The sequence below is a fragment of the Macrobrachium nipponense genome, chromosome 21 (genome assembly GCF_015104395.2).
Source record: "Macrobrachium nipponense isolate FS-2020 chromosome 21, ASM1510439v2, whole genome shotgun sequence".
Taxonomy (NCBI): domain Eukaryota; kingdom Metazoa; phylum Arthropoda; class Malacostraca; order Decapoda; family Palaemonidae; genus Macrobrachium; species Macrobrachium nipponense.
Window position 1 is genome coordinate 48733764 of NC_087212.1, and position 19630 is coordinate 48753393.

At 37.2% G+C, this 19630-nt stretch overlaps 1 protein-coding gene across 1 annotated transcript in view; it reads left to right on the forward strand.

Moving 5' to 3' along the window:
• Positions 1-19630, forward strand: part of LOC135197472 (uncharacterized) — a 41195-nt gene that overhangs the window by 16452 nt on the left and 5113 nt on the right. The window contains exon 3 of the mRNA XM_064224538.1: positions 1216-1329. Coding sequence (XP_064080608.1) covers positions 1216-1329 — 114 coding nt within the window. The remainder of the gene's footprint in view (positions 1-1215; positions 1330-19630) is intronic.

The following is a 19630-nucleotide window of genomic DNA, read 5'->3' on the forward strand; positions in this document are numbered from 1 at the left end:
GCAATTTCACGTAAAATACAAAAAAAAAAATGATTGAAGGTTGTAGCTTTTCTCTTTTTCGAAATATTTGCATATAAATCACGACAAATAGAAAAAAAACCACGTTTGGTCAACTTTGACTCTACTGAAATAGTCGAAAAACACAATTGTAAGCTAAAACTCTCACAATCTAGTAATATACAGTCATTTATCTTCATTTTGAAACAAATTTGAAGTGTCTAGCACAATATTTAGATTTATGGTGAATTTAAAAAAAAAACTTTCTTTCCCTCCGCGCGCCGATTCGCGGCCGCAAATCTCCGAATGCATGTCGCATTCTCCTAATATTTGCTCCTTTTCATATTAGGCGTTTTATAGAGTTTCATATATGAAAATGTGCGTAAATTCATGAAGAATACAAAAAAATATTTGAAGGTTGTAGCTTTTCTCATTTTCGCAATAATTGCATATAAAAAAATTATATATAAAAATTTCGACATTCGGTCAACTGTAACTCGTCCGAAATGGTTGAAAACTGCAATTCTAAGCTAAAACTCTTACAGTATCATAATATTCAATCATTTTTCTTCATTTTGAAACAAATTGGAAGTCTCTAGAACAATATTTAGATTTTATGGTGAATTTTTGAAAAAAACATTTTTTTACATCCGCACGTTACGAATTCATGCATCATTTTGTGATAATATTTTTTCTGTTTTGCTTTGATCGTTTTACAATGTGTTATATATCAAAATGATCGCAATTTAGTGTACAATACAATGAACAAAAGATATATCAAAATGATCGCCATTTAGTGTACATACATGGAAAAAAAGTAACTTGTTAGCTTCAACTGTTTTTCGCACAGCTTGATTTGAATACAATTATGTATGAATTTTTTTTTTGCTACCATATATTGCATTATTTATATATGATAATGATATTTTTTTTCATTTCTGATGGTTTCATACTAAACTTCAGGCAATGATAAAAAAAGAAGCCAAAAATGAACTCAATCTTGAAAACTAAGCGCGCTGTGATTTTTTGAAAAAATTATTTTTTCCGCTTCCGCGCTCACTCCAAACCTGCCACGGCATACAGGAGACGTTTTGGTTTTTAGGGCTTAGGCGTAAGAGGGTTAAATAACTGGTGGAATGCATGCCTGATGTATTGAGGTATTGTGCAACCGTTATACATAGTTTCAAATTTCACTCAGCACTGTATTTTTATTTTCAGGTAGTGCAGTTCCATCCGAATAGTAATTATGTTGCCACAGGCTCCAGTGATCGCAGCATAAGAATTTGGGATAATCTGAATGGTAGCTGTGTCAGAGTTTTAACTGGTCACAAAGTAAGTATGAGTTTTTCTTTATGAAAAGCTAATTCTTTAGCAATTTTCATTGATTGAACAAATTTTGTTGCTTTTATATTATGAGAGGGAATTGTCATTGCTGCTATTTATTATTTGTAAGTTGTTCCAAAGAGGATACAAAATTTGCATTTTATTTGGATATACTTTTGGTGAAAGCTGGTCCAGATATGTCACTGTTTCTTTAACTACATTAATGTCAACACATACACTATGCTGGACAGTGAGTATGGATACTGCTATAGAAGTAATTTTACCCCTTTTTTACTTCCTATTGATTACTTGGGCTGGTTTTGGAATGGAAGGGAATATGTATAGAATTTAGGTCAAAGGCCTTGTGCTAGGGCCTATGGTTTTTGTTTTTTCTTCTCGGCAAATTGTGGAGCTTCACTGTTCTGTACGAAAGATAGCATAGGCATTGTGGGTATGACAGTGTGTGGAAGGCACCTAACACCTTTCCATTCCAGAAAACCTTTTCTTGGTAATTAAGGCACTCTCTGTTTAAGGGAATATCTTCCTTACCATCCAACTTTTGACACTGGTAATGGGAGCAGTATTGGATCATGACATTTGATCTGTGATATTCCTTATCCTCCAATTTTTCTATAATCTGATCTCCTGCAGTAGCATCACATATATCTTGACAGAAATACAATGTTTTTAATATTTTGCATCTGGTAATACTTTTCCAAATGATAATTTTATTTCTCTATAATCTGTCAGTGTAATTTCTGATTGTGAATGGCATGAATGCTCATCATTCCTATGTGGGAGATGAGGTCAGTAATCAGAGAGGAAATCACCTATACTAACTGACAACCTGTACCATAAGTAGAGACACAGAAAAATGGAGATAGAAATGCCCAGACTGATACCTTATCAAGATTTATCAGTACCTACAATACCCAAGTGAAAAATGTGTAAAGCTTAGTAGAATATTGCAGAAAAGGCTGTATAAATGCTCTTACTAAAACAGTTTTCTATAATAGATGATGCTGCAGTTTGCTAAATGCTACCATATTTGTGGTAGGCCTTTGGCCTATTCCAAGAATAACAGTTAACTGTGTGCTGACCTATTCCATGGTGGAATCATGGAAGCTCCCACAAGGAGGTTCTTGTCATCTCTCCAAAAAGTAAGGTCATCTATCACCTTCTGGCTTTGAGGCACAAGTTATATAGGAGGCACTTTTGAAGCTAGTGCAGTTGGAGTTGCCTGTGAGAGACAAGCTTCTTCAGGAACAACAGGGGACTGAGACCTGTCTGTCCCTGAATTACTGCTTAAGATGTGATTATCTGTACATAATTTACTTTGTTCCAAGTACATTTTCAATTTTCCACATTCACAAATATTAAGCCACTAATATAGTAATTTAATATTGAATTCACTATACGTAACCTTGATATAAGTTATGCCAAAGGAGAATTATAATTGATAAGATGCAAACTTGGGTCTTTGGTTTAGATGCAGTGATAGATAGTTGACTTAGACCAGGGGTGGCCAACCTTTTGTTTCCCATGCACCAATTTTCTTCACTTCTAATTTCAGATGCGCCACACAAACGCCTTTAACCCCCTATCAATCCTTTAAATATGGTAATTTGGACATATTTGCAGTTGTACATATAATCATTTGGTATATATATACTATGCATTATATATATTGACAGATGTAGTAGTTGTACGGAAAGATTTAACATAGATACAAGTTAAACTGTACTTACTTTATTGACACTTTGAATTTGTATTGATGATATTCATTAGTTATTTCCGAAAGTACTAATAAAAATATGTGAACACAATTAGCAGTTTTAAAGAAAAGCAATTTTCACATGCAGGAAAAATAAACATAACTAGGTTTGTTCATGAAACTTACCTGTCAGATATATATATAGCTGTATTTTTCTGAAGTCCGACAGAATTTTAAAAACTTCCGACACACGCAGTGGTCGGCCAGGTGGTTAGTACCCATTCCCAGCCGCTGGGAGGCGGTATCAGGAACCATTCCCATTTTCTATTCATAATTTTTCTGTCGCTGGTGCTGAAAACACCTGTTTTCAGTACCTCCGTCTTAGGATTTTGGAAAACTTGCATTGCCCTAAGTAATCCTAATTGTCTTTTGATTTATTTACTTGGATTTGTGGGATTTGTGGCTAGGCATACGCTATCTTAATTGATTTGAATTTGATTCATTTTTGCATAAAATATCTGAATCTAGTTAGGCTAGTTTCAGACGGGGTTGTTCTGCAAAGATAGGGTGTGGCTACCGAAAGCTTCGGTAGATCCGCACTTGGTATTACGAGGGGTATGGGTCTTGCTTCTTTGTTGAGATTTGTCATGTAAGGAGTGTGACGACTTGTCTATTCCGTAAGGAAGACGTATGATTCGTATGTACGCAATTAATCAGTAAACATGTCTAATTCCGTAAGGAAGAACGTATGATTCGTATGTACGCAATTAATCAGTAACAAAAGTCAGGGTAGTCGAACCTGCTAACCTTCCTGTAGACTTTATTTTGCCTAACCCTGTAGTATGGCCTACGGGCTATGAATATGTCTACGAGAGGTGCTCGCTCTCCTTCATTGCTGTGAAGTGCTACTTCTGTAATTGTTACTCCTAACCCTGCAGTGCCTTGCCTTCGGCCCTAAGCAGTGTCTGTAGAGGAATTGCCCTTTCTCTGATACTCTTTCGATTCGTATCTTAGAATCGAAAGTGCTTGCTTTAGAGAGTAAAAGTGAAGTGCATAAGTGCAGTGATACCCCTTGTGTAGTGGAGGTGCGTCATCGGCCTCGTTTCGCCTCTAGGCCGGGACCTCTGCTTGAATCCCAGGACCCGGGGAGGGAGCATGTCGAAAGCCTAAGGAGGGTTACAAGGAACCCCCACCGATCTGGCGTGCCTTCGGCAGTTTCTGATGAAAATCCCCAGACTGCCAAAGTGCGTGCGCGTGCACGAATCCTGAAAGATTGCTTCTCGTCCTCCGAAGCGTCCTCCCCATGCAGGGGTTGGAGCTTTCGGAAGGACTCGCGCCCTCTAAATAGAAGCTTTATAGAAGAGGACGCTTCACGTCCTCTCTCTCTCTCTCGTTATGCGTTTCAGTGAGAAGTAAGAAGGCGAACGTCGCCTGAACTCGTGTCCGTCTTTCCACCGAGAAATACGTAAGAGAAGTCATAGTAGCAGGAAGCTTTTGAGAACGGACGCCCGGGACGCTCGGATGGACTCCAGGCGCGCGCGGGTGCACGCCAAGTGCGCGCCAGTGGACGCCAAGTGCGCGCCAGTGGACGCCGAGCGCGCTCCAGTGGACGCCGAGCGCGCTCCAGTGGACGCCGAGCGTGCACCAGCGCACGCCAGGCATGTCGCCTGGCTGAACGTTTCTGTTGAACTCTTCAAGCTCTTGTTTCAGATATGGGCCGGGGCCTAAAGAATGTTTATCTCTACCTCCGGTGATACCTTCTACCTCACCTGCAAAGAATGTGAAGTAGGCAGTGTTTCGGAGGAAGTTTAAAGTGAACAGACAACTTCTTCTTCGAAACCCAACAAGACATCGGGTTTCGTGAATTCAAGAGGTCTCTGTCAATTAATATTGCTTTTCGCATAGGTGGATGGAGTTAAGGAAAGCTCAAGGGAAGATCTCGTTTGCTCTACCGCAACCCTTTGCCATTTTCTGTCAATAAATTTAAGTTGCCACTACCGCAGTCAAGACTTTGCGATAAGGCAGTTAACGGTTATGTAAGGCTCGATGTCCTGCACGTCAGGACTCTCGGCAACGTTCAGTGGGATTCTTGCAAAGGCACTCATCAAAAGGACGCTCTTCAGGAAAGCGCAAGACAGGACTTCCTTTGCCATACTGCCAATAAATTTTAAGCTTTAGCAGGCATTAGTTGTGATACGGGAGAGGAAGCTGGTTGGAGAGTTTCTTCCTCTTCCCAGGATAATTTTGCAAGCTTTTTAGCCCATCTGAAAGGGTTTTTCAGATGATAGATTTTGTTAGTTTCTAGTCGGGACTACGCTGCCGAATTGAACATCGTCGTTTTACCTGCCGTAAGCCCAGTCTCTTAACATGATTCTTGCCCCTTCCTCGTTTGAGACAGGAATCGAAAAAATTAAATGCTTGACTCCCTGGATTACGTTTTGTCAATTCAGTGACTTTCCCCATTGACAATATACTTTCGTTTTGTCAAGTAAGTGGGTATCCCCTCATTGACAAAATATCTCTTTGTCCCGTAATGGGTTAGTTCTCATTGACAAACATCCTCATTAACTTGATATTGCGTAAGCGAATAAGCTCTTATTGACAAGATTCGGAAGAGCTCTCATTCGTCATTCGCATACTCGCCCCCCTACAAGAAAAATAGACTTGTAGACTACGTCAATGAACGCTTATGTCCAGTAACATAAGAAACTTGAGCTGACTGCTTCGATTCTCTTAAGTTTTGTTCATGAAACTTGCCTGTCAGATATGTAATGTAGCTGTATTTCCGAAATTCAGCTATATATATGTCTGCCAGGTAAGTATGAACAAACTTTATTGTGATATAATTTCATATTTTGCTTGCGTTATTTTACTTCTGGTTGGTTCAAGTCATATACGCTTGCTGTAGTTACCTCTTCGGATGGCAACCGAGAGGTCTATTGTCTATTTTAAGGACATTTAATCGTTACTCCCTGCAGCCTTCCAGGAGTTTCCGATTTATCTTTTACCGTTGTATGGTAGTGTTCTGACGACACAAACGCATCTATATATTTAGCGTTTTCTGTTTCGCTTAAATATACCTAGCTTGAGAGTCTTTCTGCTCAAAAAAATAACGGACCTATTTCTTCGTAGAATAGGGTATCTGTCAACCCAGACATAAAGTTAAGAGACGACGTTCGTAACTGCTGCTGGCTGCTGCTGTCACGCTGTGTCTGTCCTCCAGTCCAACCGAGCCAGTAACAGATCGGGCGCTGTCATGCGCGGTAGGTTACGTCTCTCTCTCCTGCGGGATTGACTGACTAACCGTATCTCTGTGCTGACGGTTACGTCTCTCCTGCGGGATTTGACTGACTAACTGTATCTCTGGCCCCGACAATCACGGACTTTAGCCTAAGATTGAGGGGATTTCTTACGTGAATGAATAAACGTTGCATTCGTTTTTGCCTTACTATGTTCAACAGAGTTATCTCTTAATCCTTTCGGTGCTCGTTACCGCACGGTATAGAACTACGAGTCTACCGCAACATTGCACTTTTATATGCTCTCCACTGCTTAGGCAAAGCGCAGCCTTATTAGGGAAGTAAGCATACTCGGGCGGGGAGGAATGGATGAGCTTGCTGGGGACCATTTCCTTCCTGAGAAGTTTGTTTTCCCGAATAGACTGCAATTCAGACCACAGTTTTTTCCTACCGGGAAACTGAAATATTATTCAAGATCTAGGAATGATTCTGAACATCTCTCAGTGCGTTTGTATCACCTGAGGTGATAGAAAGAAGGTGCCGGACATCTGGATAGGGTTTCAGATGTCTTGGATCTTAATCTGAAAGAAGTAAAAGCGATTCGGTAGTCCCTCCAGTCCTCGTAACGAGTTTTGGAACCAGTGGTCCAGATCAACTCTGATATTCCACAGCTCTCTCATATCTTAAGAAGTATCTTCTCTCGTCCCTGTTCGAGTTTACGAGAAAGCTATTATAAACAACAGGCGTAGAATGTAACGATCCTCTAGAGGTTCGTTACAGGATTGCAAAAGTCCGTACGAATCGTCTAGATCGACGGCAGCAACTATTGACTTCCGAGTGGAATCTTTCTTTAGAAGTAAGTTGAGAGTTGTGGAGACTTTGAGGGACGCCCTTTCATTCTTCTCTTCAATATGTTGAGGACAAAGAGGCTTCTTCTTTTCTGCTCCCTTATTCTCGATCCGGGATCGGGGTACCATTAAACGCCATCCTATGATATTGAACGGGGATGGATATTTAGTCTCTTTTCCCCTTTTTTCAATCGCTTAGGAGGTAAAGTAATAAGAGGATTTATGACGTCACAGGGAGCGACAATGACGGCTGATCGCCCCATGTTGGCCTTCAGGATCCTGGATTCACAGAGGTCACATACTTCCTAGTTCACTTTCCAAGGACCTTTTTCCGAGAGAGTCGGTCTACTCTAACTCGAAAGGTACCTATAACTACCTATATACATCTCCGCTCTGAGTCTGACTACGTTCAGGCTATCGAGATGTTGACAGGAATAAGATTACCGTCTTCCATTTCCGTCTGAAGAATGGGATAAGCTGGCAGTCACAACTATTAAAGAATACGCAAATATGTTGTTGACGGCCTTTGGGCTCAGAGATTTGCGTCTGTCAAACAACAAAGCCCTTCACATCTTTGAGTTCTGTGGAATCTCGAACCTCGCTCATCATCTACTTTTTTGTCTCACCTGTTTTCTCGGAGTCAGACACTCGTGCGAGATCAGGCGACATATAGTAGCCCTGAGTTTCTTGTTGACGAAGTCGGTTGCGTTTATACACCCCCGATGATCGTGTAACATGACCAGGTTGGACTGTCAGGCATTCTTCCTTCGGGACTGAATCGCCTTTTTGCTCCTCGCTCCTTTCTCCTGGCACCAGAAGCTCGATGTCAGGAGTTGATTCGCTGACGACGTTGGGTTGCGTTGATACACCCCCAAGGTTTGCTTAGATTGAATCGCCCAGGCAGTCCAGACACTCATCCTTCAGCGAAGAAATAGTGCCTTATGGTCTTCAGGGTACAGCCTTGCTGTCCTTGATTCGTCTGACTGGTCAACTGGTTGGTCACCTGACTTTAGTACAGACGGACTGACTGTGCATGTCCAGATCGAAGCTTTCAATATGGAACTTAGACGTAGTCTGAAGTTCTTGATGTCAAAGCATTCGAACCTCTCCTACCTGTTAACTTCTTGCATGTGATCGGAAGGAGGCCTTCTTCTAACCACCCTAGATACGACAAAGAGGGTTAGTGAGATTTTAAGCCATCGTCACAAGTTTTGGCTTTAGAGAACACAAGGCGGTGTGCTCTCTAACCCTTCCGTTGTGGCCTAAGAATGGTAACCCGTTTTGTCCTTTGGGCCGGAGCTTTGGAAGCAAGGATGGCACAAGTTAGTGGGCGGAGCCAGAGAGAGTCCTGTGCCCTGTCGGGTCTCTCAAGTTTTATCTACATAAAACTCAAGAAAGTCGAAGTCATTCGGGCAATCTGCAGTGTTCCGAAAAAGACCAGACTTGCCCATATCGAAGAACAGCCTGGCTTTAGTGTTAAGGAGTTCTTTCAAAAATGCTCCTTCATTTGTGTTTGCACAAAAGATTTGAAATCTTTTTTATCTGAATGCTCACGAGGTGGAGGGCGCGGCCTCGGAAGCATTTCAACAGAGCATGGCACTCAGCAACATCCTGATACCATGTTTTAGCGAAGCAACTCTGTGTTCACTTCACACTCCCTGCGAGATGAATGAAGATGGCATATGAGATCTGCTGCTCGCTAGGGCCATACGTGTCTGCAGACACAATCTTGGGGGCAAGAAGTACCACTCATCCTATCCTGTAGAAAATGGTTAGGAAGAGCTCTTAATTTAGTTGTTGAGTCGCCGACAACGGCGACTTCTTAACTCTTAAGCCTTAGTTAACACACCTTAACTTTGGCTAGGTTGGTCAGGTGGTGATATATATAATTTATATATATATATATTTTATTTTACTTCTTTAGCCCTCATGGTATGGTCAATATGGTCTAGTCACGTCGTGGTCTCGCCCCTGTTGACAGATCATCTGGGAGTGCACCAGCTATATAGGTCTCTACCTCGCTGGCAACTCTAGTAGCACAGCAGACTTACGTGGCAGTAACCACGAAGACAGCTATGCTAACATGGTGGAACCAAGATGTAAATCATCTGCATGCATTTGTTTCCCAAAATCCTTCTATTCTGTCCCTTCCCACCTCCAAAGGTGGGATTCAGCTATATATATATCTGACAGGTAAGTTTCATGACAAAATGATATTGTTATGATACAATAAAGTTTGTTCATACTTACCTGGCAGATATATATAATCAAGTACCCACCCACCTCCCCTAGGGGAGGGGACAGTGGAAATAAAAATTATGAATAGAAAATGGGAATGGTTCCTGATACCCGCCTCCCAGCGGCGGGAATGGGTACTAACCACCTGGCCGACCACTGCGTGTGTCGGAAGTTTTTAAAATTCTGTCGGACTTCAGAAAAATACAGCTATATATATATCTGCCAGGTAAGTATGAACAAACTTTATTGTATCATAACAATATCATTTTAATGAGACTTTTGACTTTGCTTTGCTTTCACCAAATCTGTAATATCAGGAGTTAAATTAGTAACTGAGAGCAACAGACAATTCTTCAGATTTGAATTGATGACTAATAGATGCACATGGAACAATAAAATCAAATGAAAATTATTTCTATGTTTTAGATTTGAACAAATCTCAGTAAAACTCACTTCTAGCTATAAGTTACTTGAATTCTTTTTTGTATTTTTTTTCTAGAAATCAGTATTATTATTAGTATTATTATTTTTTCTTTTTTCATGAGCAGGCATGTTTTTTCTTTTTTTATCTCTGGGGTATAGTGCGCCACTCATAATCGTGCAATGCGCCACTGTTGGCACATGCGCCGTAGGTTGGCCACCCCTGACTTACACCATCCAAGAAGGGTAGATGCGATGCATATATATCAGTAATAATTCTCCTTGATGTTTAGTTGATTTGATAATAAAGGATATTTGTGGCTTAATGTTGGTGGACTGTGATTTACTTTGCTGTCTGTAAGGTTATTTTATGTGAATGTTTATTCTGATATTATTTAAACTCAAAACACATGCATTTAATTGTTTAAATTTATCCTAAGTTTGAGCATCCTTAATTTTATGTGAACCCTGTCCATCCAAATGCTGTTGTTGCATTTTTTTTCTTTTGTCTCTTCTCTCATCAGGATTATTTTAGAGTACTTTTATGATTAGTAGCAAGTTTTGCATTACTTGTTCCTTCAATTCTTTCTCTCTGTAATGCATATCAGACAAACACATTCCATATCTGCTCTGTGGAGATCAGCAGCCCTCAGACAACTTAGTTTACTAACAGATTCTTTTGTCTTTTGTTTTCTCCATGATTCCATTTCCCTGAGATTCTAAAAAATTTCATCGTCAGTGAGGCATTTCCTTGTCTTTCGGAAATGTTAGGCTCCCTTCTCTTTCCTTTGTTTTCTGTTGTCTCCATTCATTTGGGTTGGGATAACATAAGAACATTATATCCTATCAATCATCTCTTGGTAAAGATTCAAAGATTTAACATCACACTTGAAGGAGATTACAGAAAATACACAAGTAAAATTAATTTAATGACCATAGAGTTCAAAATACTATTTTTATTGACCCAGAATTCCAAATAAGTTGTGTGCAATGTCAAGAGGGATTTGAAACAATTTGCCAAGAAAAGTTGCACTAGACATCTTTGCATAATGCATATAAACAAGTTTTTTCTGACTGGAACTACTTTATAGTAGTTTGAGAAAAATTGAAGTCTGTACAGAGTTCAATGGAACTAAAGTATACTATTGTAGCAAATATTCCCAGTGGGGATGTGATTTAGTGGTGATTCTGTTTCCTAAATTATGAAGGTACTAGTATCAACATTTTTTGTAAATCGCTTTAATTCATTTTACTGTACCTCCGTTCATATTTGCTTTCTTCCATGTGACTTTCCACCCTCTTTAACAATTGTTTCATAGTACACCTGTCAGGTTTATCTGCTGTTACACCTTTCAAACCTTCTCACTATTCATTTCCCTTTCAGTGTTGAATGACCTCATTGATCCCACTGCCTTGGTCTTTGGCTTAATTCAGAATTCTACTCTACTCTTATTTTTGTGAATTCCTTGAAAGATTAATGTCTTTTTCATGTTCATGTATACGTGAGTGCCCGAAGCATATTTTCCAAGAGGGGGTAAATTATATTCATTGAGGTCGTTTAGTTAGTTTAACTTTATGTCATAATTTAACTTTTAAATATCGTGTTTAACATTAACAATTTCACTGAGTCTTACATATTGATTTTAACTCTTGTTTCTTTTATATTTTGGCCCTGATGATAAATGCGTCTGTTTATGGCAACACTAGTTGTGGTAAAGTGGGGAGGGGCTAGCTGGGAGGGGGTGGGTGGGAAGTTTGTGTTCACACCTGTGTCAGTTGGAAATATGCAGTGGTCGAGGGAGGAGCGCGCTTTTGCTGTCGAGGCATATTTCTTTAACGGCTGTCCTGTCATCACAGTGCAGCGTGCCTTCAGACGTCACTTTGGAATTCCTCCTCGAGGCCATGTTTCCTGCCCACAAATCAGTTTTATTGTGGGTGGAAGCCTTCGGAGAAATGGGGAATGTGTCCAGAAGAAGAAGAAGAGGACCAACAAAGACTGTTAGAACACCTGAGAATGTGGAACGGGTCCGCCAGTCTATGCTGCGGTCCATCAGGCGTTCCACTCAGAAACATTCAGCTGCTCTTGGCAATGGTCAACACGTTCTCTTCATCAAATTCTCCACGATAAACTCCATCTTCACCCCTACAAAATGGTTTTTGTCCAACAACTGACGGAACGTGATTATGTAACCCGGCAAACATCATGTGAGCAGCTGGTTGACACCTTACGGTGCACTTGTGTTCTTCTCAGATGAGGCACATTTTCACCTTATGGCTGTGTAAACAAGCAGAATATGAGATACTGGTGTGAAACAAATCCCAGAGAACTTCATGAGAGGCCCCTTCATTCAATTCGTGTCATGGTATGATGTGCAGCGTCAAGAGTAGGGATCATTGGCCCTTACTTTTTCCAAGAAAACGGTGTTGCCGTAACAGTGACTTCAGAACGCTATGGGGACAAATGTTCAGGGAGTTTTGTATGCCTGCTCTCATTAATATGGACCTGGATAATGACAACGTGTGGTTCCAGCAGATGGACCCACAGCCCCACACTGCACGCATTTCAATGGGATTCCTGAAAGAAAGAAGCTTTTGAAACCCCGACCGACTGATTTCCTTGAGAGGAGACTTAAACTGACCTGCGTGCTCCCACCTGAATTTTTAGCCCCACCTGTTTGATTATTTTCTGTGGGGATATCTCAAATCCCTGGTTTATAACGACCATCCACAGACACTGGAAGACCTACAGAATGCCATCCGAACTGAAATAGTGAAGATACCGCTCAACATGCTGGAGAGAGTAGACCAAAGCTTCCGAATTCGTCTGAATCAGTGTATTGACAATGGAGGTGGACATTTAAATGATATTGTCTTTAAAAACAGTGTAAAAGTAAATCTCCCATGTGTGCGAGAAAGGCATAAAAGAAGGATAAAGAATTGTGAAGCGTGAACATGTTTTTTATTTAATTTTCAAATCGGGAAGTTGTTTTCCGCGCCCCACCCTGTATATATATATATATATATATATATATATATATATATATATATATATATATATAGTATATATATATATATATATATGTATATGTATGTATGTATGTATGTATGGTATGTATGCATGCATGTATATATATATACGATATATATATAAATATACTATATATATATATATATATATATATATATATATATATATATATATATACTTATATATATATATATATATCATATATAGTATATATGGATATATATATATATATCCTATATATCTATATCTTATTTATGTATATATATATATATTCTATATATATATCTCTTATATATATATATATATATATATATATATATATATAGATATACACATGTATATATATGTATATATATATCTATATATAATATATATATATATATACATATATAATATATATATATATATATCGGGTATATCTATATGTATATATATATATATATATGTATATATATTCTATATATATATTAATGATATATATCAGTGAAAAATCGTAGATCAAAACATTCAGGAGTCCGAATGAAGACAGCAGTCTAAGAAGCATGCTTTATTTATATGTGAAACGTTTCATGTTGCTTCAACACATCATTAGTCTGCAATAATTAAAATTTTACTTTATAAATTACAAGTTAAAATACCAATAAAAAAAATCAGCTAAAATCAGCTAAAAACAATGTAAAACTTTAAATAAAAACAAAACATGAATAAGTGAGAAAGGCTACCTATTCAAGGTAAGGAAAAGAGTCAAGTGACCACAACAGTTCATACATGCCTAGACAACACTTAGGCCAGAGAGAGAGGAGACTAAGAAACTTTAGAGTTTAAGCCTGGAGAGAGGTGCTTGATAAATAAAGACTCAAGGGTCGTTAAGTAGGCTGTTTGTTTGGTCGGTAGCCTATTATTGAAAAATGCTTTTTTTCCACATTAATTTTGCATTTGGATGCATGAGTCCTTATATTTGAAAATTCGGGATTGGATATTCTTGACCCTGTCCTGTAACTAAGACCTAGATGGCTATAATAACGAATCTGCAACAGCCTTCAAGAGGATCCAACGTAACTACCAAGGCATCTTGGGCATTGAAATTTATATATTATGTTGGATCTCATGAAATCCTGAAGCTTGTCCTTATAACTAAAGAAACCTCCAATTTTCTTAGGTGGGTTCATTAGGAATGAGGTTTAATTTCAAAAATCCTAGTTCGTTTTCAATAATTTGTTTAACTTTGAAACGTAAATTGTCGGAGTGAATAAAGGGAATTGGTGCATAAAAAGTTAATTTTGGAACATTAAAGTTCAATGTAGGTTTGGAAACAAACCTTGCTAACATTTTGTTGATAATACTAAAAACTAAATTTCTTGGGAATGAGTTTTTAGTGAAATACTCAAGTAAATATCAATTTCATTATGAAAGGAGGCCCAATCTGAGGTATATCTAAGTGCCCTAAAACAAGAATGGTGATTGCATTTATTTTAAAAGAATGGAAACATGAGCTAAAAAAATTGGTGCCTAAACCTGTAAAGGTATTTTTCCTGAAAACAGATGTATACTAAAAACATGGTTATGTCCAATAACCTTAACATCTAAACAAGAAAGGAGGACAACACAACTTGCATTTTTAGATGTTAAGGTTATTAGACATAACCATGTTTTTAGTACTTCTGTTTTCAGGAAAAATACCTTTACAGGTTTAGGCACCAATTTTTTTAGTTCATGTTTCCACTCTTTTAAAATAAATGCAATCACCATTCTTGTTTTAGGGCACTTAGATATACCTCAGATTGGGCCTCCTTTCATAATGAAATTGAATATTTACTTGAGTATTTCACTAAAAACTCATTCCCAAGAATTTAGTTTTTTAGTATTATCAACAAAATGTTAGCAAGGTTTGTTTCCAAACCTACATTGAACTTTAATGTTCCAAAATTAACTTTGTATGCACCAATTCCCTTTATTCACTCCGACAATTTACGTTTCAAGGTTAAACTAATTATTGAAAACGAACTAGATTTTTGAAATTAAACCTCATTCCTGTGACCCTAAGAAAATTGGAGGTTTCTTTAGTTATCAGAACAAGCTTCAGGATTTCATGAGATCCACATAATATATAAATTTCAATGAACCCAAGATGCCTTGGTAGTTACGTTGGATCCTCTCGAAGGCTGTTGCAGATTCGTTATTATAGCCATCTAGGTCTTAGTTCAAAGGACAAGGTCAAGAATATCCAATCCCGAATTTTCAAATATAAGGACTCATGCATCCAAATGCAAAATTAATAATAGGCACTACCAACAAACAGCCTACTTAACGACCCTTGAGTCTTTATTTATCAAGCACCTCTCTCCAGGCTTAAACTCTAAAGTTTCTTCGTCTACTCTCTCTCTGGCCTAAGTGTTGTCTGGGCATGTATGAACTGTTGTGGTCACTTGACTCTTTTCCTTACCTTGAATAGGTAGCCTTTCTCACTTATTCATGTTTTGTTTTTATTTAAAGTTTTACATTATTTTTAGCTGATTTTAGCTGATTTTTTTTTATTGGTAATAAAGTTTTGTACTTTTAACTTGTAATTTATCAAGTAAATTTTAATTATTGCAGACTGATGATGTGTTGAAGCAACATGAAACGTTTCACATATAAATAAAGCATGCTTCTTAGACTGCTGTCTTCCTGGGACTCCTGAATGTTTTTATATATATATATATATATATATATATATATATATATATCTATATATATATTTTCGTTAAAAGCAATTGCTTTAGTGGCATCAATAATTTCTTACAGGTATCTTCATACCGACGAAGTTTTCCGATTCTCGTTCGTCAATTTCTGCCTGCAAGAAACTTATTGATGCCACTAAAGCAATTGCTTTTAACGAAAATTGTATTAGAGTAAAAACTATGCCCTATAATGTATATATATATATATTATGTGTATATCTATATATATATATATATATATATTATATATATATATATATATATAGATATATATTAATATATATATAGATATATATATATATATATATATATATATATATTTCTTCTTCTTCTTCTTCTTCTTCCCAGCTTTTTCCTTTTTTCCCATTTTTATATGGGGTCGCCGTTTCGGATGAGCCGTTTCCATCTATTTCTATCTTGCACTTCTGCCTCATCAATTCCCTTCTCATGTAAATCTCCTCTCACACAGTCCTTCCATCTCTTTCTTGGTCTCCCTCTCTTTCTTCTTCCTTGCACCTCCACTCCCATAGTAATGTCTCCCCAGCGTGGTCCTCATCTCTCCTCAACAGGTGTCCATACCATCTCAGCCTCCCCTCCTGCACTTTCTTTGATACTTCCACCACCTTAGTTGACCCCCTTATGTAGTCATTTCTGATCCTATCCACTCTTGTTACCCCAGACATCCACCTAAGCATTCTCATTTCTGCCACATCCATCTTCTTCTGCTCTGCTTTTCTCATGCTTGCTGTTTCCGTACCATACAGCATTGCTGTTCTTACCACCAGTTCTTGTGGCTTGTGAAATTTTCCTTTTAACCTAAGCGGCACTCTTTTGTCACAAAGAACTCCCGAGGCCGCTCTCCAGTTGTTCCAAGCCTGCCTGTACCCGATGTTTTACTTCTTCTTCCATACTTCCTCCAGCGTTTAACAAAAGATCCCAAATACTTAAACTTATCACCTCTCCTTATTTGCTCTCCACCAAGCTGAATACTTTTCTCTATCATCCCCCTCAGTGGTGGTCCACATATAGTTTCTGTCCTTTGGATCCTACTTATTCTCATTCCTCTGTCCTCCAGTACTTGTCTCCATCTTTCCAATTTCACTTCCAGATCTTCCCTGCTCTCTGCACACAGAACAATATCATCCGCATACAATATGTTCCATGGTACTGTCTCCCTTACTTCCTCTATTATAACATCCATCACTATGTTTAAAGATAAATGGGCTCAGAGCCGACCCCTGGTGTAATCCTACTCTCACCTCAAAAACCTTCTGTCTCCCCAACATCTGCTCCTCACTCTGGTAAATACATTCCGGTACATCTCTTGTATCAATCGCACATACTTCTCTGGCACCATCTTCTCCCTCAGGCTCCTCCATACCTCTTGTCTCGGGACTCTGTCATAAGCCTTTTCAGGTCAATGAATACCATATTAGGTCCCTTTGTCTTTCCCCTCCCGAATTTCTCCATTATTTGCCTCAGAACAAAATATACCATCTGTTGTTTCCCCTTCCCTTCATAAATCCCATCTGCTCTTTACCTATTTGTACTTCTTCTCTTCAGTCTAGCATCTATCATCCTTTCCAGTATCTTCAAAGTGTGGGACATCAATTTAATGCCCCTATAATTACCACACTCTTGGACATCGCCTTTCCCTTTAAAAATTGGGATCAATATACTCCCAACTCCACTCATTTGGTATCTTTTCCTGTTCAAGGATCTTTATCATAAGATCGTACAGTATATCCACTCCTTCATCTCCTAATGCTTTCCATGCCTCCACAGGAATCATGTCTGGTCCGGTTGCCTTCCCATTCTTCATCTTCTTCATTTTGCATTTAGTACCTCTTGCCTAGAAAAACCTCATTACCATGCCAATGTTCACTTGCCCATCCTCTCTTATTAGTCTATTATTTTCTTCATTTAACAACTGTTCGAAATATTCTTTCCATCTCTTCACAATGTCTTCCTCCTTTCTAAGCACTACACCCTCTTGATTCTTTATTTGTTTGATGTGTTGTTATATCTTTGGTGCTCTTATTTTCTAGCCTTTGATAGCTTCATCATCTTCTTTAATCCTTCCTTTGTCCCCAGCTCATATAATATATATATATATATATATATATATATATAATATATATATATATATATATATAGATATATATATATATATATATATATATATATATATATATATATATATATATGTATATATATATATATATATATATATATATATATATATATATATATATATATATATATATATATATATATATATATATATATATATATATATATATATATATATATATATATATATATATATATATATATATATATATATATATATATATATATATATATATATATATATATATATATATATATATATATATATATATATATATATATATATATATATATATATATATATATATATATATATATATATATATATATATATATATATATGTATATATGTATATATATATATATATATATATATATATATATATATATATATATATATATATATATATATATATATATATATATATATATATGGTATATATATATATATATATATATATATGTATATATGTATATATGTATATATGTATATAGTATATATGTATATGTATATATGTATATATAGTATATAGTATATATGTATATGTATATATGTATATATAGTATATATAGTATATATGTATATATGTTATATATAGTATATATGTATGTATATATGTATGATGTATGTATGTATGTATGTATGTTGTATGTATGTATGTATGTATATATGTATATATAGGCAGTCCCCGGGTTACGACGGGGGTTTCCGTTCTTAAGACGCTCGTAACCCGAAAATCGTTGTAGCCGGAACAACGTTGTTGAAAACATGTCCACAGGAAAATTTCACTAATTTGCAATTTTTCTTAGGGCCGTACTCTCTAAAATTATCACTAATTTACTTTTTTCATGTGCAACACTGTATTCACAAATTACTGTATATTTTCATTAAAATACAAGAGAGAGAGAGAGATATTACATAAAACCATTAAATTTGTTAACCATTGTATGGCATTGTTACTTTCCCAGCTCCGAGTGTCACTGGAGTTTATGAGGTAGGGAAATTGATACAGAAAAAGACGAAGGGAGAATTTTCTTTTGAAATTAGTTTATCGTATTATTACTACTTCTATTATTATTATTATCATTATTATTATTATTATTATTATTATTTGAAAATATAATAAACACGTGCATATACCATAAAAATTCTCTCATCTTAGTAAGAAAGAAGGAATTATCCTTACAAGTGAAATGGAAAGGTCATTTTCATCTATTTAAAATACGACCATTATGAATTTTGTAATTACAGTTTTATTATTATTATTATTTTTTTTTTTTGCTCTATCACAGTCCTCCAATTCTAGGATCACACTCTTCTGCATGAGGCCCGGAGCTACTTCAGCCTCTAGTTTTTCTAGATTCCTTTTCAGGATCTTGGGATCGTGCCTAGTGCTCCTATGATTATGGGTACGATTTCCACTGGCATATCCCATATCCTTCTTATTTCTATTTTCAGATCTTGATACTTATCCATTTTTTCCCTCTCTTTCTCTTCAACTCTGGTGTCCCATGGTATTGCGACATCATGAGTGATACTTTCTTCTTGACTTTGTCAATCAATGTCACGTCTGGTCTGTTTGCACGTATCACCCTATCCGTCCTGATACCATAGTCCCAGAGGATCTTTGCGTGATCGTTTTCTATCACTCCCTCAGGTTGGTGTGCTCGTACCACTTATTACTGCAAGGTAGCTGATATTTCTTGCACAGGCTCCAGTGGAGGGCTTTTGCTACTGAATCATGCCTCTTTTTTGTACTGGTTCTGTGCAAGTGCCGGGCTATTCGCTTGCTATGTGGTTTATGGTTTCATTTTTCGTATTGCACTTCCTACATATGGGAGAGATGTTATTTCCATCTATCGTTCTTTGAACATATCTGGTTCTTAGGGCCTGATCTTGTGCCGCTGTTATCATTCCTTCAGTTTTCCTTCTTTAGCTCTCCCCTCTGTAGCCATTGCCAATTGTCATC